Here is a 22,734-nt window from a genome sequence, read left to right as displayed (position 1 = left end):
GTCTAACCCTCCCTTTCCATCATGGCTTGAACTAGTTTTTCAGGTTTACTTTGGAATGCCCTTGGCCAAGAGGAGGAGTCCATTCAGTTGGCTGGGGGGCTTAGAATTTTATTTTTGGTTTACAATGGAAGATGGATCCTTTGCAATGTGAATTGGCCACTCCCCCTTTAAGTTCTGGAGTCTAGTCCAGAACTAGATTCCCTTGAATCTAGGCTAGCCTTAGTGATTTGCTTATAACCAATAAAATGTGACAGAATTATCATTAAAAAGACATTCCCTCTTGGAACCCAGCTGCCATGTTGTGTGAAACACAAGCCATGTGTGGAGGCCACAAATAGGTGCTCTGGCTGACAAACTCAACTGAGCTCAGACTTCAATTCATGCTAGCTCAGGCACCAGGCATGTCAGCAAAGCAGTCTCCAGATGATTCTAGCTCCCAGGCATTCAAGTCACCCCCCAGTGGAGACATTCCTAAAGGAGGCTCCAGACACTGTAGGACACAGCCCACTCTCACTGTGCCCTTTGGGAATTCCTGTCCTGCAGAGTACATGAGCATAGTACAATGGTTACTATTTTATGCCATTAAGTATTGGGGTGGTTCTACTTAGCAATAGGTAAGCCAGAACACCTGGTTAGATGCATAAGCATTCATAAGAATCATGTCATTTTCAAGCAGGAAAAGACCTCAAGAGATCATCCAGTTTTCAGATAAGGAATCAGAGTTACATGACTTGCCTGAAGTCATGCAATTAGCTGGCAGACCAAGAGTCTGAAGTCCTTTCCCATTACAATACAGACTTGCTCATCATGCACTGCAAACTCCTATGAACTGGAACTACAGCAGCTGTTCTGCCAGGGACAGGTTCTTCTCTAAAGTTCCAGCTCTCTGGAGGGAGAAAGCCCTGACTTTGGGTAAGCCTTTAAACTGAAGCTCCCTGTGGGGTCTATCTAAATAGTCATCCCTCACTTTACTAGGCTGGCCAACTTGGTTCTTCCTTTTCTCAATCTTCCTTGGTCTTTCTCCCTCTCTTCCTTGTGGCTTCTGCCACTCCACTATTTTCTTCTCTTTCCCTTTTTCAACACTGGGTATTGAAATACTGTGTATCAACCAATGGCCTTGAGGGGCATAGAGTATGCTTGAAATTATGGGGTAAGACTCAGAAGTGAAAGGGATCAACCAGCTGTTGGTAGTTATCAGAGGAGCTCAAGATATGAAACAGACAGAAGTAGAGCACCCCATCTACAAGGAGACTCCTGACACATCTCATCAGTCACCAGGGTCCTAAGGAATTACACTTGGAAATTCTTTAATCTCTCTTCCATTTATATGATCTCAGAGAAGTGAAATGATTTTCCTAGATCATACATAGTCTTTATGCCTCTTTGGAAATCCCAAAGCATCAAAATGGGTAGTTGCATTTTTCTCCTTTAAAGATTTTGTTTGTGGCTGTTAATATTTAAATCACTGATATTCAAAGGTACATTTTCAACACCAAAAATTTAGACTTTATAGATAGCAGCATTAAGTTCTAGCATTGGGAACACATTAAAAAGATGCTTTTCAAGTGTTTAATGGAACATATGTATCTTCTCAAGAGTGGTGCTTTAGCATGACTATAAAGAGGGGAAATTCTAAAACAAGGCCATATTCTTCAGAGGAAAAAAATAAGCCTTATGAAGAAAGAAAACAGAAAATCAGATTTTTAAAGCCTGGTCTGGGAAGATATTCAGGGGCTGTTTAACTAAACTCAAGTATATCTAAGAGGCTGACAATTCATTCTGTCCCACTGAGGAGCTGGAAATATAAAGGAATCATTAAGTATAAACCTAGTAAAATTGTTGGTTTGGGTTCTATGTTCCTGTTTTTATCTATTTTCTAGAAAGCTTTCACATTTCCAGAAAAGAAAGAGAAATGATTTTTATATATTTAGTTTTAACACAAGGTCTTGCTCTGTCACCGAGGCTGGAGGGCAGTGGCGCCATCTCTGCTTACTGCAACCTCTGCCTGCTGGATTCAAGCAATCCTCCCACCTCAGCCTCCCGAGTAGCTGGGACTACAGGCACGTGCCACCATCACCTGCTAAACTTGTTTGTTTGTTTGTTTGTATTTATAGTAGAGACAGGTTTTGCCATGTTGCCCAGGCTGATCTCGAACTCCTGAGCTCGAGCGATCTTTCCACCTTGGCCTCCCAAATTGCTGGGATTACAGGCATGAACCATCATGCCCAGTCCAGAGAGATGAATGATTTAACTAAACACACAGATGGAGAGACTAGTGCACAAAAAAGTAAACATAGTTGATCAAGGTCAAGGATTGGTCCATTTAAATCACAGTTCTTAACTGGTTTTGGATTATGAATTCTTTCAGAATTCAACTAAAGTTTGGATCCACTCTCCAGAAAAATTTGGACATTAAAAAATTTGCATATGTCTTAGTCAGTTTTGGCTACTATAACAGAGTTCCATAAACCTGGTAGACTATAAACAACAGAAATTTATTTTTCATAGTTCTGGAGGCTGAGAGCCCAAGATAAGAGTAACAACATGGTTGGGTTCTGGTGAGGGCCCTCTTCAGGTTTCAGACAGCCAACTTCTCATTGCATCCTTACATGGCAGAAACAGGACTAGGGAGCTCCTCGGGGTCTCTTTTATAAGGGCAGTAATCCCATTTATGAGGGCTCCACCCTCATGACCTAATGACCTTCCAAAGGCTCCACCGCCTAATACCATCACATGGTGGGTTAGGACTTCAACATATGAATTTTGAGGAGACAGAAACATTCCATCTATAACAGCATACAATGCTCATTCATGAATCCCACATCTCTGAATCTCTGGGCTAAATATAGGATAAATCCAGACAATGGATAAAGTGGTTAAAATGATGAACTCCATCTTCTATGTTTCGAAGTAGAAATTGAGCCCTATTACTGAAAGGGTTTAAGGAGTAGACCATAGAATAGGACCATATAAGTAGTATAATACTATTTTTATTAAAGTAAATATTTATATTGTGCATATATAGCAAAACAATTTTATTGAGTACTTGTTATGTACCATTTTTCTAAGTAATTTAATCTATATATTTTATTTTTTAATGAATGAATTTTTTTCTTTTTTAAATTTCAATAATTTGGGGGGAACAGGTGGTGTTTGGTTGCATGGAAATGTTCTTTAGTGGTGATTTCTGAGATTTTGGTGCACCCATCTCCCAAGCAGTGTACACTGTACACTGTGTAGTCTTTTATCACTCACTCCACTCCTACCCTTCCCCTTGAGTCCCCAAAGTCCATTATATAATTTTTATGTCTTTGCATCCCCATAGCTTAGCTCCCACTTTTAAGAGAGAACATACAATGTTTGGTTTTTCATTCTTGAGTTATTCAATTCACTTAGTTATTCTATTCACTTAGAATAATAGTCTCCAACTCTATCCAGGTTGCTGCAAACACCATTATTTCATTCCCTTGTATTCCATGTTAACCTATACAACTTAATCCCCACAGCAACCCTATCAGTTAGACACTATTGTTATAACCATTTTGCAAATGAGGAAATGACACACACACACACACACACACACACACTCAAACTGGAAGCCACATGAGGTTAGGAATCATATCCAGCATCTGGGACACGGCAAGGCACACTGAAGGTGATACATAAAGTTGTGTTGATTTAATGAATGAGCCAAATGTTAACTTTTTTTTTTTAACAGAGGTAGAGGATAAGGCAACCCTTTTATTGTCTACTTGTGTTTTGTACTTAATATTTTTTCTTTTTTTAGATGGAGTTGAGCTCTGTCACCCAGGCTGGAGTGCAGTGGCACCATCTCAGCTGACTGTGACCTCCGCCTCCTGGGTTCAAGTGATTCTCCTGCATCAGCCTCCCCAGTAGCTGGGACTACAGGTGCACACCACCATGCCTGGCTAATTTTTGTATTTTTAGTAGAGATGGGGTTTTGCCATGATGGCCAGGTTGGTCTCAAACTCCTAACCTCAAGTGATCCACCCTCCTCAGCCTCCCAAAGTGCTGGGATTACAGGTGTGAGCCACTGCGCCCAGCCTACTTGAATTTTTTTTTCTTTCTTTCTTTTTTTTTTTTTTTTTTTTTTTTTTTTTTTTTTTTTTTTTTTACAGAGTTTTGCTCCTGTTGCCCAGGCTGGAGTGCAATGGCGTGATCTCGACTCACTGCAACCTCTGCCTCCTGAGTTCAAGCGATTCTCCTGCCTCAGCCTCCCAAGTAGCTGGGATTACAGGTGCCCACCACCGTGCCTGGCTGATTTTTGTGTTTTTAGTAGAGATGGGGTTTCATCATGTTGGCCAGGCTGGTCTTGAACTCCAGACCCCAGGTGATCCACCTGCCTCAGCCTCCTAAAGTGCTGGGATTACAGGCATGACCCACCGTGCCTGGACCTGCTTGAATTTTTATGATGAGCGTGTTGGCAGATCACGGTTAGTGTTCAACAAATATCCATGTGCTTCTCTATGTTTCCTATCCTCTATGCTTCTAGGTGTGTTCGTGGGACTAATTCTCACCAATGGAATGTGTGTGGAAATAATGCGTCCCCTTCAGGCTGAGGCAGTTAAGAGACAAGGACTATTGGGGGCCATCTCTGAGGCTGGCTATCACAGAGACCATAAGATATTCAGCAAAGTGATAGACTCAGTTTGCTTGTGTAATTTATAGAGGACATGAAGACAAATTTCAGGTTGCTGTTTTGTTGTATAATTCCCTGAAATTATCTTGTTTATTGGGTCTTTCCTGCCTTACTAGAATATCAGCTTCCTGAGAGTGTAAAGCTCATGTCTGTTCTGCTGTCTGCTGGTGCCTGACACAGTGACTGCCATATGAGAAGAGCCCCTAAAATAGTGAAATAAATGAAGAATCACATGAGTGAAATCCTCATGGTACCTGAGTATGGGCAAAGCTGGAAAACAGTGATGGAGTTTTCCATAGCAGCATCCTAAGAAGACACCCTTGAGCGGGTGAGAACGCATTTTGAGGACATCAGCAAACACAGCCTAAGAGGGGCTTAAATGGTGATATCACCTGGGCTTGCTTTCTCAGGTACCTTATAAAAAAGGATGTAATTCACAGCTGTCCCAAGAAGACTCACCAGGAACACTGTTAATAACTGCCTTAGAAGCATTTTGTGATCTATCATTTAGGATATTTGTTTAGTTGCTGTAACAGGTACCAAGTAACAATGGCTTAAACAAGATGGTCTGTCTTTCAAATAAACGTTCAGCTGGTAGGCAGCCCAGGAAAGGTGGGCTGCTCTGCTTCATGTGATGGTCTGAGGACCCTTATGCCTTCTGTTTTGTTGCCTTGCCATCCTCCAGGGTGTTGTCCTATCCATATGACTGAGTTAAATGCCCACCATTATGTCTGCATTCCAGCCTCAAGAAAGAGGAAAGAAGAAAGGGAGAGCATGCAACTTTCTTTTAAGGATGTGACCTAGAAGTGACATACATCACTTAGGCTCACATGCCATTGGTGGGAACTTAGTCATATAGCCACACCTAGTTGCAAGTGAGGCTGGGATATGTCATCTCTAGATGGACAATCATGTACCTCCCAAAAACTTGGGGATTACTATTACCAAAAGGAAGAAAGAAAATATGAATGGGTGGGATTGGCAGTCTCTCATCAGTGGGAAAGCATCATGACTGATGCTGAGAAACTCTTTGGCGAAGTTTATGACCTATATACGTAACTCCATATTACTGACAATGTGCATCACAGGGTGTGGTAGGTGGCTTCTAAAATGACCTCAAATGATTCCTGTGTCCTGGTACTCAAGCCCTTGTGTAATCCCTTTTTCTTGAATGACTTCCTTCAAGTTAATAGGCTGCCACTTCTATGATTAGATTATTAAAGATGTACCTCCATTTTCCTAGCAGACTTTATTGCCCTTGCAGCTTGCAAGCTTTGATGAAGCAGCCATGTTGGGGAGGCCCATATGGCAAGAAACCAAAGTCAGTCCCCAGGCAATAGCCAACAAAGAACTGAGGTCCTCAGTCCAATAGCCTACAAAGAACTGAATCCTACCAATAATCACTTGAGTTTGGAATTGGAACCCTTACCAATCGAGCCTTCAGATTAGACCCCAGCCTTGGTTGACACCTTCACTGTAGCCTTATGAAAGATCCTGAAGCAGATGATGCAACTAAACTGTGCCTGGACTTCTGATGCACAGAACCTGTGAGATAATAAATGTATGTTGTTTGAAGCCTCTAAGTTGGTGGTAATTTGTTGCAACAAAAAATAACTAATACATAGGGGTCTTTGTTAAGACTGCTGCTCTGGGTCTAACTGTTTTTAAGACTGCTGCTCTGGGTCTAACTGTTTTAGGAGCACCATACTTGTTCCTTCTGAGGCATGGCCCTTCCATACCTCCAGATCCATCAGTCATCCACACAACACACACCCACACCACTACCACCTCTTCTCCATCCGAGACACTCTCCTTCTCTCTTCAGCTGTGGCTTCTTCCACCTCCTGCCTTGTGGTTTTTGCTTTTTTTTTTTCCTTTGAATGGTCACTCAACATACTCTTCTAAGTTAGTTTAGATTATGATAATAGCCAGGAAGGTAGTAGTACGGGAATGTCTTTAAAAGCTGGAGAAATGAGACTTGGGGAATGCAAAGGAATGACTGTTAGACATTGGGAAGTTGAGATTGCCTCAGGGAAGCCATCAGACCCAGGATTCTGGGAAAGATAGAGAGAGACAGTTAGCATCTTCCTAAAACCACCACAGTATCCCCACTCAAACAGCTCCAGGAAGAAAGGGATTCTGGTCTTTAATCTGAACCCACCTCTTATAGATGCCAATGGGAAGAGACACTACCAGTTAAAACTATGGCATATTTACTATACTGACCATACTTGTAGTACCTTATATTCACAACAAAATACTTACTGAGTATATAGCATGTGCCAGGCATTATATTAGGCTCCAGTATGTGGTAGTGAATAGCCTCTGCTCTCCTGAGGTCCCTAAATATTCCCTGTCAACATTCTATATTTCTTATTAGACTGCCAGCTCCATGACAGCAAGAACCTTGCATGACTTTTTCATGATGGATGTTCATCTGTGCCATCTGTAAATATTTAATTAATATTTGTGGAATACATGAATCCAAAAGTGAATGGAATGATAAAGAGGTAAGATATCAGGTGAGGGAGTAAGATTTTACAGCACGGTGACTTTACTAGAATGCAAACTCTAAGAAGGCTGGAACTTGATGAGTATTGGTTGCTTCATCTGTACAGTAAAGAGGCTTGATTTGGTGAACTCTGAAATCATTTTGGTTATAAACCTCAATGACTCTGATTCTGAACTGTCACAGAAAGATAGGAGCCCAGAATAAAATATCTATAACATATGTATTTAACTCAATTTTTGTGACTTCAGTTCAGAATTTAACTAATTTTAGCTGGGAATTTAGCAAGCCTGAGTGATAATTTAGTCTTTATTCTTATATTTTGACAGGGAAAGGATCATGACATCTACTACAGCATTTGGCACAGACCCAGGTAAATAAGATAAAGCTTCTAAGTCACTTCTCCTCTCGAGATCATGGAATATATTGTGTCAGACCTCAGCAATCAGCTGTGGACTTTTTAAAAAGGAAAATTAGATATGGATTTATTACCTGAGCATTTGCCGTTGTCAAAATGTGTAGATGTTACCTCATTCACTAGGTTTTCTCCTATAAGGAAGCATTTCTCTAATGGTGATCTTCCAACCACCTGTCTTAGAGTCACTGGGGTGATGTTTATAATGAAACTAGCTTCCTCACCACAAGACCAAACGAATTAGCAGTTCTAGGCATGTAGCTCAGGATCCTCCATTTAAATAAGCATCCCAGGTAATTTTCACGCGTGTAAAAAGCTGAGAGCCACCATTCTTAGTATTTTGGCAACTTCAGACCAAAGCTTCTCTCCATACTTCTTCCGAGTCTTCTCTCAGTCTCTATGCTCCTCAACCATCTCTCCCTTTGCTAGGCTGCTGGATTCCTATTGAATATGCTTACTTGTTAATGCACATGGATAATGATGGTTTCATTGGATCTGGCATGCTGTTTTCTCCTCTGTTAAATGAGAGGGATAGAATTGCTGATTTTTTTTTTTTTTAAAGACAGAATCTCCCTCTGTCACCCAGTCTGGAGTGCAGTGGCGCGATCTCGGCTCACTGCAACCTCCGCCTCCCCAGTTCAAGTGATCCTACTGCCTCCTGAGTAGCTGGGATTATAGGTGCCTGCCACCACGCCCAGCTAATTTTTGTATTTTTAGTAGAGATGGGGTTTCACCATGTTGGCCATGGTTGGCCAGGCTGGTCTTGAACTCCTGACCTCAGGTGATCCACCTGCCTCAGCCTCCCAAAGTCCTAAGATTACAGGCTTCAGCCACCATGCCTAGCCTCAGAGTCAGTGATTTTTAAGTCTCCAACCCCAACATGCTAAATTCTGTAAATTGTGGCTGGGAAGATTTATCTTGTCTTAGAGAGCTCCCTTGATCTCTCAGGGATTGGGGCCTCCTTGGGAATATGCTACAGTCAGCATCATCCAAGCTTCTTGTTATTGTTCACTAGGGAGACCTCCTAAAGGACCCCAAACGATGATTAGATAGTTTAGACTTGGGGGCAGAGTGAGGAGCCCATTCTCTGAAAAAAAAAATCATAGAATCATAGAGGTATTTTCACTTATGTTACAGGTTTCCCTGGTACTGGTAATTCCCAGCAGCTTTCTATAATTCCAAAGGTCAGAAATAAACTGCCAAAAAAATTTTACTAAATCATGTTCTGGTCTGGGATACAGCCCTGAAATGCACTTTAAGCAAGCAAGACTTTGTAGACGAGAAAAAAGGTAGACCAATGAGGATTGGTCTAGAACCAGAGGAAAGTGAACATTCTTGGTTTAGATAAATATCCATAACCTTCTAAGTTTTTCATGTGTACTACAGAGAAGCTCCAGGCTCCTACACTTCCCTGTGGGTAGTTTTAAAAAGCTATTGTAGCAAAACAGAGGCTGGTGGTGACTATGCTTATCTTTTAGAAGAGCCATCATTGCATTTCTGCAGCACAGAATATATATGTGTTTTTTACTCTTAGTAGTGGGGTTTATATGTGACTCATGATGTTTAGTTGTTAATCATCCAGTGACACTAAATACTGCTTAGTTAGCTCAGTATTCCCTTTAGGAACCCAGATATTGCTAACGTCACCGTTCGACTTAATGGGGAAAATTCCACTAACATATAAAATATGTGATTTATAATTCAAAAATGTAAATCTTGTATTGGTATTACATACTATAAAAGGACAATTATCTACATAACTACATAACACGCATGTAAGGATCAATATTTAATTAAGACTACTGCTGTATTCTCATTGGGAGTTAGAGCCCAATATTCTCAATTGGGTGAGAATTTCAACCAAATGGTCTATCCATTTTCTTTTCTTTTTTTTCTTTCTTTCTTTCTTTTTTTTTTTTGTTTGAGACAGATCTCGCTTTGTTGCCCAGGCTGGAGTGTGATGGTGCGATGGTGCGATCTTGGCTCACTGCAACCTCTGCCTCCTGGGTTCAAGGGATTCTCCTGTCTCAGACTCCCGAATAGCTGGGATTACAGGTTTGCACCACCATGCCTCGCTAATTTTTGTATTTTTAGTAGAGGTCGGGTTTCACCATGTTGCCCAGGCTTGTGTCAAACTCCTGACCTCAGGTGATCTGCCTGCCTCAGCCTCCCAAAGTGCTGGGATTACAGGCGTGAGCCACTGTGCCTGGCCAGTCTATCCATTTTCTATTTCCCCAAAGTAACTTGTGAGAAATGTCTCAGGCTAGAATTTGCTTAAATATTTTCCATCTTGCACATGGTTAAAATGTGCAGTTTCCTAAACCAGTGGTTCTCGAACATCAGTGTGCATTAGAATCACCTGGAGGGCTGGTTAAAACACAGATTGCCAGGCCGTTCTCAGGGTTTCTGATTTAGTAAGTCTGGTGGTTGGACCCGAGAATCTGCATTTCTAACCAGTGATCCCAAATGATGCTGATGACAAATGTCTTGAACTAACAGCTCTGAATAAAAATCTAATTGGATTCTGAATGCCACAGATGCAGTTTGGAGATTGTTTTTCAAAGCAGAATATCCATTTGTGGAATAAAAGAGTTTATCATTGTTGTTACCTGAAGTAATTTCTCTTTCCTTTGTGTTTTTAGAGGAGTTTTGCTGGTCGCTTTTATCAGGCATTAGGCCTTGTATTACATTCATTTGTGCCTATGCTTTATCTCCTTTGTAACTGTGAGCTCTTTGAAGGACTGTGTTCATCTTTAAATCCTCATTGTACCTTACATCTTGTAGACTTCAAATCATTGTTTGGTAAATTGAATTTAGTGATGTATACATGTTTTGTGCCTGCTTTCCTACATGTAATAATTATAAACAACAAATATCAAGTTAAGTATGCAGCTCACATATTCTTTTTTTTTTTGAGACAGAATCTCACTGCCACCCTGGCTGGAGTGCAGTGGCGTGGTCTCCGCTCACTGCAACCTCTGCCTCCTGGGTTCAAGCAATTCTCCTGCCTCAGCCTCCCAAGTAGCTGGGATTATAGGCATGCACCACTGTGCCCAGCTATAATAAGATTTATTCAGACTTTTTGGCTTACAGATGTTAGATTTGAGGCATTTCAGCTTTGGAAGAGACCATAAGGATAATTCAAGTCCAAAGGTCCTTAAAGTCCACCACATCTCCTCTACAGCCTACTCATACTCACCTTTAGTTAAAAAAACACAAAACACAAAATTCCAAAAACCTGGGGTGAGGGAGGCACCTTCCTTTCTGGGGTCCATTCCAAATTTGAGAAGGTTCTCAAACCTTGCCTTTCTACTTCTACCCAAGGACCCTATTTCAACCCCTTTTGATACCCTGTTTAGATAGGATATTCCCCACGTCTGTTATTCCCCATTTGTTTCCCGTTTCCTTACTCCTAGATCTCCCTGCTCCAGAAGCAAGGGGGCAGCCACAGCCCCACAGCCTCTAGCTGCTGGCTGCTCAGGGCACACAGGCCTGAATCATGTCTGAATCATGACTAATGACGGGAGCGCTCTCTCCCTAGAAAACAACTTGGCAACTTTCTACTTCAAACCCAGGCTCACTACAGGATTTCTTACCACAGTGACTTTCTTGGCAGTTGTCTGCAGTACTATCAAGAGATGACATGGACTTCAAGGATCAAACAGGGGAGAAAAAGGCTTAAAAGAAAAACAAGTCTCCATCAAAGGTAATAACCACAAGGAGAACTATACATAGCTATGTGCTTACAGGTCTTAGTTCACATTCCCCTCATTAAAATTATAGCTCAAGAAATAAAGGGCTGGCCGGGCGCGGTGGCTCACGTGTGTAATCCCAGCACTTTGGGAGGCTGAGGTGGGTGGATCATGAGGTCAGGAGATTGAGACCACGGTGAAACCCCGTCTCTACTAAAAATACAAAAAATTAGCTGGGTGCGGTGGTGGGCGCCTGTAGTCCCAGCTACTCGGGAGGCTGAGGCAGAAGAATGGCATGAACCTGGGAGGTGGAGCTTGCAGCGAGCCGAGATTGCGCCACTGCACTCCAGCCTGGGCGACAGAGCAAGACTCCGTCTCAAAAAAAAAAAAAAAAGAAATAAAGGGCTGTTTAATGACTTAGGTATATAAATATACTTCATTTGTATATTTTTTACTTACTAAAATCTATCCAAACTGGTATTACCTCAAACCATAATCTTCTACTCTATTTTATAATTTTACTTTCAATTGCCATGTATTTTTCCCACTGATGTTCACAAATTCACAGGAAACATCAGCCATGTACTAAATAAAATATGAATTGAATCAACAAATAGAACTATAAATTTAATTCATGCACATGTAAAATTTAGACCAAAGAATAAAAATGTCTATTAAAAATACAGCCAAGCACGGTGGCTCACACCTGTAATCCCAGCACTTTGGGAGGCCTAGGTGGGTGAATCATCTGAGGTCAGGAGTTCGAGACCAGCCTGGCCATTGTGGTGAAACCCCATCTCTACTAAAATACAAAAATTAGCTGGGTGTGATGGTGGGCACCTGTAATCCCACTACTTGGGAGGCTGAGGCAGGAGAATCGCTTGAACCCAGGAGGCGGAGGTTGCAGTGAATGGAAACCATGCCACTGCACTCTAGCCTGGGCGACAGAGTGAGACTCTGTTTCAAAAAAAAACAAAAACAAAAAACAAAACAGTAGATTTAAAATACTACAGTTTAGAATCCTGTTGAGTTCCGCATAATTGGGAGCAAAATCAAATCATGGGCATAAATACTTTGAGAAAAGCAAGAGAGACACATGACACAAAATGAAAGTTTCCATGCTAGAGATGGACATGGATATATAGAAGATGTGTGACATCCACAAGTCAGAATGGAAAAGAAAGCAAGACATAGAATTTGTAAGAATAAAACTCACATAGAGATAAGAGAAATGAGCTTTCATAGTATCTGATGTAGACTTTTAGGAAATTGCCACCAAATATTTTTAAAATTAGGACACATTTTCCCAACCATAAGCATAAATGAGTTAGCCTTGATACTTGCTTCATGAATTGGGTAAAATTAAGCTGAGGGCCAGATGTTTTCCATCTGTGTTTTAGATTATGCTAAACATAAAATGATTAGAAAGCACCCATATATGACTGGTTTAACTATACATGAAAAAATCAGATGACATTTAGACACTGCCTTAGACTTTAGAAAATTTTAGTGTATTTTAATGTCAGAATTTTGACAAGTAATGAAAATATTAGATGAATAGTTTTACTATAAAACAAACTTCCATTTCATAATAGGCATAATGAATCTTCATAATGCTGAAACAACTTTTTGAAAAGTGAAAGCTGCAGATTTTCCAAGTGGTATCAAACTAAGAGCTGGGTTTATTTACCTTGAATTAAATTTTGGTATTAGGTAGACAACCAAAATGTATTAGTTAATGTGGTTTATTATGTGTTGTGCAGATACTACTATAGTTCATATGCATAGGCTGATTTATGAATTAAGTCTCAAATATCCAATAGAGGATTATACTTTAGATAATTGCTAAAGACACGGAAAGAAAAGTGCATAAAGTCTAGAAAGGGAAGTCATCAAAGTGTCAGCACGAAACTATATCAATCATCATGTACAAATCTTCAATTGGTAATAAGTTGTAATAGTAAAACAATTGCGAAACTATCAATCCGTAGCTGTTCGATTACATCTTTGTTGAACAAATATCACTTGTTAATTATAGTCAGGAACATTAAGTTATTCTACCATGACCATAAATTAATCTGAAACATTGCTGTCTCTGGCAACATATCAGATTCTTTAAAAATAATCAAGGAAGGAGCAACTGACATCAAGATGTTTATACAAAAATGTGTTGAGTCTGAACAACATCAGAGAAAAATTTACTGTCTATATTAAATAAATCACATGCCACACTAATCAGGTTACCATTATAGTGGCCCAATAATGAAACATGTTCTTTTGTTGTATTAAACATATATCTCATTACTAACACACATCTATCTAGATATTTTCCTTATTTTTTCCTACTCTATTGAACTATGTTGGTGCGTAACATTTCGAAACTGCCCTGGGTCTCATACTCCTTTAAAATTCTATCATGCAAACCAGAAGGTCATGATATTTAATAGAAAATTAATATCACTTGTTTTGAGTGGCCCTCAATTTGGGACATTAGCAAACTATAATTACACTTACTATAACACAAAGCTTAAGGTTTGAATCTGATTCTATAACACAGACTATTTCCCAGTGAGAATGGTCAACTTACCTTGAACTAGTCATTATTTAATGTGATGAGCTAATGCAAGTAAAAGTGGCTTGCAATTTTAGAGCCCTAAACAACCTACTAGATGTTTACATGAATTTGAAGTCATAGCTACAGCTATAACATTCTGTGAAACAGTCATAGCAGAAATGAAATAAATAGAAAACACTGAAGATGTTGCTTTAAACTAATACTTAAAACCCCACAATATTAGAATAAAAAATAGTACCGCTTGGGGTAAAAAAACTGACTTTTCTACAAATGTCATTGTTTCAAATAGGTTTCTGCAAGAGGCATGCTTGGCAAGATTAATTTTTTAATTGGCATGTCTTGTTTGATTAAAGTAAAATAATTTAAAAGAATATACAATATACGGCTGGGCGCAGTGGCTCACGCCTGTAATCCCAGCACTTTGGGAGGTCAAGGTGGGTGGATCATGAGGTCAAGAGATTGAGACCATCCTGGCCAACAGGGTAAAACTCTGTCTCTACTAAAAATACAAAAATTAGCCAGGCATAGTAGCACACGCCTGTAGTCCCAGCTACTCAGGAGGCTGAGGCAGGAGAACTGCTTGAACCCGGGAGGCAGAGGTTGCAGTGAGCCGAGATGGTGCCACTGCACTGCAGCCTGGCGACAGAGCAAGACTTCGTCTCAAAAAAATATATATATATATAGTCATAAGATTTAAACACTAGTTGAAACTAGAAAATAACATGGAGATTACAGTTGTATTTTCTTTAACATAATTTACTTTCATTCATTACCAGAACTATTTAAAACTAGTGATCAGTTAAGAGTATATTTGCACAATTTTTTCCTGAGAAAAGCAGATAACTACAGTGTTAATAAATTCAGAAACACATGCTTCTAAATTAACTAATTTACTGATATTTCAATTTCTCCATGTTTCCAAGTTCTTGCTCAAAATGGTTCAAAAACTGTTAAAATTAAAATAACATCACGAATTTCAGTATTTTAAAAGAATACATTACATTTGCATGCTAATAAAACAGCTGCTTTAAAATCTACAATGCCTACTGACATTTGAGGCAATCATTAACATATTTTCTTCAATTAGTTTTTTAAACTTAATTGAATTGTGTGCTGGGATCTTTAAGTGAAACCTTGAATAAAGTTGGTGGATTAAACTTACTTTTTTAATGCTGCCTACTTTTTAAACTATCAGATTTGCAGTGGTACAATGAGCAAGCCTTTCAGCTGTACCAAGTTAAAGACCACACTTTTTCAATTTGCAGGTGCAATTAAGTAAAACCATAAGAAAGTTATTTTGTCATATGACTTTGTTCTGCTTTAAAAAATTATATATATTTAGTTTTTCTCTAATAACCACAAATTTATCTATCTCCAATATCTCATTTCTTTAGATATTAAATTCCACATATTTAACAACCAAAAAATTATAAGAAAACTTTATCTTCAACACCTCTTCTGTTTGGATACTAAATAAATGATTGGCTCTGTCAATAATAGCTAGTAGACTCACTTTTAAATTGCCATTTTTCTTTCTCTACCAAGGTCATTCTTTCAGATGAAAGGATCATTTCAAATTTTGAGTCCAAAGCCCTTGGTCTTCTCACTCTCTAACAAGGATTCCTCTTTCTCACCACTTTCCAAAAATCCTTTTCTGAATCTATAGTTGATCCCAGGGCATGGTTCAGATGGGAGTTTCTGTAACTTTTTAGAGAAAGGTGAGAATTCTATAACTTTTCACATTGCTTTATACATCAAAATGTGTAGTCTTGATCTAATGACTCAGATCTAATGATTTTAAGATTACATATTTAAGTGTATATTAATGTTACTGCCTAGCAACTTTATCACTATTGCTTGCAAAACTGCCACACCCTTGAAAATTCAACCCCAACTCCTCTTCCCAGGTGAAGAACCATGAAGACTCACATTCTAATTAGTCATTAAATAGTTCCAATATCTCTTATTGTAAGGTATATTGCCACTATGAATCTAATATTCATTTACTACCTTGTCCCAAGTTACAGAATAAAAATGCTATTTCTTAGGAGTATAAAAGTAATTTTCATCTGAATTATGTTGATATTTGTGTTTTACTTCGTATAAGAATTCAAGAACAACCCTCAAAGCTTTTAAAAACTGATCCTTCAGTTTGACTTCAAACAAAAGGCAAGGTAAAAGCAGTTTGTAAACTGTGAAATCCTATCAATTTGTACACACTTCAACTATCATGAAAAGATTATTTGGCTCTATTAAAATTTGGCATTAATGATGCTAGCTTAACATGTTAATAAAATTTAGAACATTTTCTGTTCTTTGCTAATCTTAAATCAGAAGATTTAACTGCTGATTAAAGTTTCAGTTACAGGTTTAAAAATTCAAATATTAGAAAATATCAAGGAGTTAGACACTTGATAAAACATTTGTAAACTTCAAAACTTCAACTTTTAGAGAAAGGCGAGACACTTAGACAAAAAATACCCTATTTCCACATTTCCAAAACATGAGGATTCCTGGCTCCTACCTGAGAAGATCTTAGACTACTTCAATGATTAAAAACATAATAAAATTCAGATACAAAATGGAACTAAACGTCTTGGCCTAGCCAGAAATTCCTGGGTGGTTACTGTGAAATAAGACTTGTTAAAATTTCTATCGCAAGATTAAGAAGAAAACAAGCAAGACAACGCTGGGTATCGTGACGGGACTGAAATACAGGAGTGGCGTCTGGGAAACTATCTTCTTGGTTCTTTCCCAGGCAAAGACCAACCTGAACAAGGGTCCCGTTTCTCTGTACCTCTCCACAGTCTCACCTGTGAACAGACCCTCACGCCTGTAATACCTCTCTTAACACCAGCATAGTTGTGACCTGTCCCGAGAGTACCAACAAATAGAAAGCCACAGGGAATTCGTCAGGTAAAAACAAACTTGGAAGAGAAACAGTCTCGGGTGAATCCTAAGGCCGCATGAGAAACTCAAGTTGTGATTGGAAAATCTTGCCCTACCTCTTTACCACAAAACGGAATTGCCTGCCTTTTTCCATTCCTGAACCCAACACATTTGCCCAGATCCTTCCAAACCAAAGAAGCCTCCGACACAGGCAGACTATGGGAACCATCAAATTCCCGGGGAAACCCGACCGCTTAGTACAGCCACCCAGAAGAAAAGATCAAATGAGACCGGCTCAGCGGGGTCTTCCTGTAGTGACCCCTGAGTTAACGTATTTATTTTCACGCTGCAACTGCTGATCACTTTACAGAGACATATCATGCTGTAGCTCTGCATGGAGCTGAAGACAAAAGCAACGTTTTTATTAATGTTATAATTATTATAATTATCTTAAAGCTATTAAATAACCTGTACAAAGCCCAAACCGGTCCTAGCGAAAACCCAAGCACTATTTCAAATCTCCCAAGTTCCTTTCGCTTCACTTCAGCAGCATTTCCTATATACAAGGCCAGCCCAGGGTGGTCCCCCAAAACTGTAGGTCTCCCTGACGGTGGGAACGGTTTATAGTTTGGAACCGCCCTGGCGTAAGGCAGAGCTTCCAATTATAATCCAAATGCCTCAGCCCCAACCCTACCTCCCCGCTCCTGGGAACTGGGTCCCTATGTCCGAGGGCAGGGGAAGTTGGGAGCCTAGCTCCATTTCGGGAGGCAGGCAACGGAGAGGGTCCGTCTGCTGAGTCTCCCCTCCGCCAGCTGCCCACAGGTCCCCGGATCTCCCGCAGAGGTGCTGGGAAGGGGGTCCACCTCCGGGAGGGCTCACAGGTCCCGCGCGTCCTCCCGCTTAACCCCGGCTTCAGCGACTTTGAGCTTCTTATTCTGGTGAGTCTTGACGTGCTTCGCGAGGTGGTCGCTGCGCATGAAGCGCTTGCCGCACTCGGGACAGGCGAAGCGCTTCTCGCCCGTGTGAGTCCGCAGGTGCCGCTGCAGCTCGTCCGAGCGCGTGAAGCTCTTCCCGCAGAAGAGCCAGTTGCACACGAAGGGTCGCTCGCCCGTGTGCCAGCGCAGGTGCGCCTTCAGGTGCGACGTCTTCCCGTACACCTTGCCGCAGCCTGGCACGTGGCACACGTGCTGCTTCTTCTTGCCCGGCTCCGCCTCGGGGGCGCCGCCCGCCGCCTGGCAGTTGGGACAGCGGCAGCGGCGGCACCTCCTGGCCGTGGCCGCCAGGGGGGCCTTGGTCTGCAGCAGCGCGGCGATCTGGCTCTGGTACTGCGCAAAGTCCGACGGGCCCAACACCAGGCCTCTTTGCAGGGCGGCGGCGGCCGCAGCAGCAGCCGCCGCAGAGGCGGGGAAGCGGGGCGCGTGGGGGGCCCCGGCACAGGCGCTGGAGAGGCCGCTTCCCGGAACCCCGGAGGCCCCCGGCCCGGCGCCCGCCTGCGGGATGCTCCACCACGGGAGGTCGTCGGGGGCCGGGTTGGGTGACAACTGGCGGCAGGTGGGCGGCGGGGGCGGTGGCGGCGGCGGAGGCAGCAAGTTGGAGTAGCCCGGAGGGAGCGCGGCCTGCGCCGCGTAGGGCACGTAGGCGGGCGCGCAGCTGGCGGGCAGAGCCGCCATGCTCGAGGGCAGCATCTTGACCGGCGAGAACTCGTAGGGGTACGAGGGGTCGGCGGGGGGTGTGAGGGGAAGCTCGTGCGCAGCGCCGAAGGACGGCTGCAGGTGCGTCTTCTGCGGCGTCAGCCCCAGGCTGGGGTGCGGGGGCGGCAGTGCGCCTGGCGAGTGCGCCGGCATGTCGGCGGTCCACGGGTGGAAGAGCCTGGAGGGTGAGCCCAGCGCGGGGTCGTAGGGCACCTGCAGGAAGTCCGGGGGCGCCGCCACGCCCGGCTGGCCGATGCGGCTACAGGTGGCGGCCAGCAATGCCAGGGGCGAGTGCTTGCCCAGGTCCGGGGAGGCGCTGGGGGTGCGGTCCTGCATAGGCGGCGAGGGAGGGCGGAGAAGAGACAAAAGGTTAGTTCCAAGCGCGGACTCCCGGCCAGCCCGCCGCCCCCACGCCCGCTATTATACTGCCGCCCCTCCTGCGTCCCGGCCGTCCCTCCCCCGCCACCGCACCCCACGCACGCACCCACCGGCCGCGGGAAACTTTTGGTGCCTGCGCTACCTGAACGTGGGGCCCGCGAGCGCTTCTTGCTAAACTATTTGGTGCACTGAGACGCCAACCAGCCTTAGAGGAAGCAGGCTCGAAGTGGGAGGGGGAGGCATCCGACGGGCCGCTCCCCGCTCCGTGGTAAGAGTCGGGAAACACCCACAACAACACCGCCCAGCCGCTTTCCCTCCCATCTTTTAAGCTCTCTTGTCCTCACTGCCATCGCGCTCCTCCCTGGCCCGCCCCAGGCTGAAATCAGCAGGAGGGCCCAGCAGGGTGAGCTCCGGTCCTGTTCTCGGCCAGCCGGGCACCTCCGAACAATCCCGGATCCACGCGTCCCTCCCGCAAAGGCCACACCGGATTAGGTGTGAAGTTGGCGTGGGCACCCCAGGCCTGGCTCCAGCTGCACCCATCGGCGGGGTTCCCTTTGAGGTTCAAGGTGCACGGAGTACCAGGAGAGATCCGGACACGGCCCTTTCCACCTTTCTCCCGCCCCCTCCGGGCTCGGCCCTGACCTGGAGAAAGGCCTGCAGCGAGTCGTTCCGGAGGACGGCCACCGCGGCCATGGCTATGGCTTGCAGGCCCCTGGCTGCGGAGCGGGACGCAGCCGCCGAGGCATGGACACCCGAAGGCGAGGACGAAGGGCCGCCCAGCCTGCCTCCCTGGCGCCTGCTCTGCGCGCCGGGGCCCTCCCCGCCCTCGCCCCTCGCCGCGCCCCGCTCGCTCGCCCCGCGCGCGGTCTGAGCGCTTCAGGATCACCTCCAAGAATTTGATAAGGACTTTGCTGGGCCGCCAGCCAGTCAGAGGGAAGATTTATGGCTTTGAAGTTTGCCGCTACCCAATCATCAAAGAATAGCGGCTCTTTCAGAAGCGAAAGCAAATCCTTTGAATCCACAAAGCTCCTATGGTGTGTTTGTTGGTCTGGATAAAAGAACTGATTATTAGGGGGGATGGGAAGGGAGGAGATAAAGGCGGGACAATTAATGAAGTAATCACTATGTGGGAAATGTATATACACAAATAATTGGATTTTCCTGATCAAAGGGGGCCTTGCCGCCTGGAGACCCGCGCTTGGGTTGCTCGAGACACTCTTCCCGCCCCCCCCCCCCCGCCCAACACACACACACACACACACACACACACACACACACTTGCAATTAAAGATTTGCACCGAGGCAGCGCCCAAAGTGACAAAGTGTCTTTGTTATCTATGGAAAAATCTGCCTTCGGCTTCCAGACGCCGGACTTTGAGACCGGAAAGAGTGTAACTCTCCCCTGTATTTATTTGCACACCGTGCACCCTCGCCGCACACGCACCCAACCGCGCACACAGCGGACCCAAGCGAGATCCCCGGTGGGGCGTGGGACCGACGGCGCCCGGCCCGCCGCGTGTCCCCCGCCCGCCGCTGTGGGGCCGAGGGCAGGGCTGTGACCTGGGGCGGGGCCGGGCGGCCGCCCAGCGCGGCGTTGGATGGCGCGCACGCTCCAGGGCCGCCCGCCTGACGAGCGACCGGGGCTCTCCTGTGACGTTCCTGCTGGCGACCCAGAAGTTTTCTTCAGGCCACAACTTTCGCAGAGTGGACCTGGGAAAAACACCCGCGCCGCGCATACCCTCAAAGCTGAGCTTGGCGGGACACCCAAGGCGACCCGTCATGCCCACCCGAGGGGAAGAAGCTGTGCTGTCCCGCCCCCTTCTCCCTAGGCCACCCTGGACTCCCAGGAGGCCCGGGCCGGGCTGTGGGGGGCCGAAAGCCCCAGCGCTGCTGGTGATTTCTCGCCCGGAGCCCCGCCAAGCCAGCGCGCACTCTCGCAAGCCTGGCAGACCAGGAACTACTGGAAAAAAAGGCGCGGTCGAGGAAGCCTGGTTGTTGTGGTCCCACAAACCACAAATCATATGAGAGAGGATCCCGAAGTGGGGAGAAAAGTCAGTACAAACTTGTTCTTGTCACCTTTGGGAAGCAAAAGTTCCTCAGCAGGCGCGGGGCGTGCTTTGCCCTGGGCAGGGTCGCGCTTGCAGGGGCTTGGGTGACCTCCATCCCTCACTGGCCGCTCACCTCCTGCCGAGGAGGGCCGCCTGTCTCCTCCTGGCACAGGGCGCAGGGCGCGTCCTGCCCCGGCACTGCGGACCCCGGGATCGCCTACCCCGGGCGCGCGGGCGGGGAAGGAGGAAGAGGCGGGCGGGGAACCGCGGGGTCCTCACCGCCCTGGGGCATTAGGGGCGCGGAACCGCATTGGAGGCCTCGCGGCCCCGGCTCGCGAGACCGCACTGCGGAGTGGCCGCCGGAGCTCTGCCTGCTCCTCTCCCGCACCCACCTCCTGTCGGACACAGTCTCCACTCTCCAGGCCGCCGGCCGTGAGGGAGCCCCAATCAGTTCGCGCCCGGCCTCTCTACCCGTCTTCCTCACGGGAACCGCACCGCGACCGGGACGGACGGGAGAGGACGGACGGGGTGACCTGTCTCCCGATGCAGCGTCAGAGGTTAGCCTAACTACAACGCACTCGGAGTATGGACTGTATAAGGATGCCCTCCGCACTTCCATCAGGGGTCGGGGATGCGATGCCTCCGGGCCCACCTTCTCCCACGCCCAGGGCGCGCCTGCGGAATGAGAATATCGTACTGAAGACAGGTGGGCTGCTTGCGACCCAAATACAATGGGTCCCTCGCACATCCTGCACTCGCACGCCCCCTTCTCCCCCAACGAGTTGTCCCCTCTAAAACGCGAGCGGCGACCACACAGCTTGGCCGACCCGATCTGGCTTCTGAAGATGAGGTCGGCTGCTCTGGGAGCGGAGAAGGGGAGAAAGCTTAGTGGTTTCATCCGAGGCCTGGCCAGCCTGCTCCTTCCCACGCTCCCGTCCAGGATTTGAGTCTTGGAGAAGCGTGGGACCCGAGGGAGCTCTTTCCTGGATGCAAGTCGGAGGCCAGGGAGCCCCTTGGCACACACTCGCGCCTGCACATGCTCGCACCCTCGAAGCGATCTGGTTCTTTAGCGCTGATTTCCTCTGCAGCTCCTTTGAGCTCTTCGAAGTCCCCTTTCCCAGGGAGGCGGGCAGGGCTGGGCTAAGCAGGATGGAAGGCAGCCCTTTTTGTTGAATCTGATAGCTACTTTCCCAAAAAGGCCAGAAAAGCCATTTCACATCTCCATAGTTACGGGAATTAGCTTTTTCTCCAAGATGCCCCCATTAGCCAATTAAACCATCAGTGGGCCAACAGGGTCAAAATTAGTGGCTTGGTGGTTAAAAGCTCGGAGTCCGAGTTCTCTGAAGACATTTTTCCCGCCTTGCCACTTTCTAGTTGGTGACCTTGGCAAGCAAGGTACTTAGCCGCTGTGTACCTCAGTTTTGCGATTTGTAAAATGGGAGTTACAATAGTGCACCCCTTGTAGAGTGGCTATAGGTTTAAGAGTTAATATATGCAAGGTCTTTAGGACTGTGCTGAGCGTACAGAAGGCCCTTTCTTGAGTGGTCGCAGTTGGCTGCTCTCGGCCTCATCTCCGTTTGTGAAAACCCGCCCAGATTCCGGTCCTCCCAGGCCCCAGCTGAAGTTTGGAGAGAGGCTTTGCCGAATAGCTGTTTAGTCTCCCCCAACCCCCTTGGCCCTCGGAGCTCCTGGAAAAAGTTCTTAATGAAGTAATGTTGAGAGCGTCCATTAAAAATGCAATGCTGGGAGATCAAAGTACAATATTTATTTTAGAAATTTGTTGCAATCACCAAGAGATAACAGGTATCAAGGCCAAATGTCAGTTCCATTACACAAAGCCCCGCGCCCGGGAAGAGCGTGTGGCTGCTCTGCCATAA

General features: G+C 45.2%; 1 protein-coding gene, 1 long non-coding RNA gene and 1 pseudogene across 2 annotated transcripts in view; 2 read left to right on the top strand and 1 right to left on the bottom strand.

Moving 5' to 3' along the window:
* Positions 1 to 22,734, top strand: part of LOC105738425 — a 66,681-nt gene that overhangs the window by 32,019 nt on the left and 11,928 nt on the right. Inside the window, exons 2-5 of the long non-coding RNA XR_001114239.1 lie at positions 7,041 to 7,170; positions 7,499 to 7,542; positions 8,722 to 8,768; positions 11,201 to 11,290. This is a non-coding gene — a long non-coding RNA (uncharacterized LOC105738425). The remainder of the gene's footprint in view (positions 1 to 7,040; positions 7,171 to 7,498; positions 7,543 to 8,721; positions 8,769 to 11,200; positions 11,291 to 22,734) is intronic.
* Positions 17,036 to 19,764, bottom strand: SP5 (Sp5 transcription factor). The gene is made up of 2 exons (XM_003254241.2): positions 19,452 to 19,764; positions 17,036 to 18,761 (listed from the first exon to the last, which is right to left on the bottom strand). The coding sequence occupies exons 1-2, from the start codon at positions 19,500 to 19,502 to the stop codon at positions 17,616 to 17,618; spliced, it is 1,197 nt and encodes a 398-aa protein (XP_003254289.1). The 5' UTR covers positions 19,503 to 19,764; the 3' UTR covers positions 17,036 to 17,615.
* LOC100587881 lies at positions 20,589 to 21,424 on the top strand (annotated as a pseudogene).

The sequence above is a fragment of the Nomascus leucogenys genome, chromosome 22a, assembly GCF_006542625.1.
Source record: "Nomascus leucogenys isolate Asia chromosome 22a, Asia_NLE_v1, whole genome shotgun sequence".
NCBI lineage: Eukaryota > Metazoa > Chordata > Mammalia > Primates > Hylobatidae > Nomascus > Nomascus leucogenys.
This window is presented reverse-complemented; position numbering and strand designations above follow the sequence as displayed.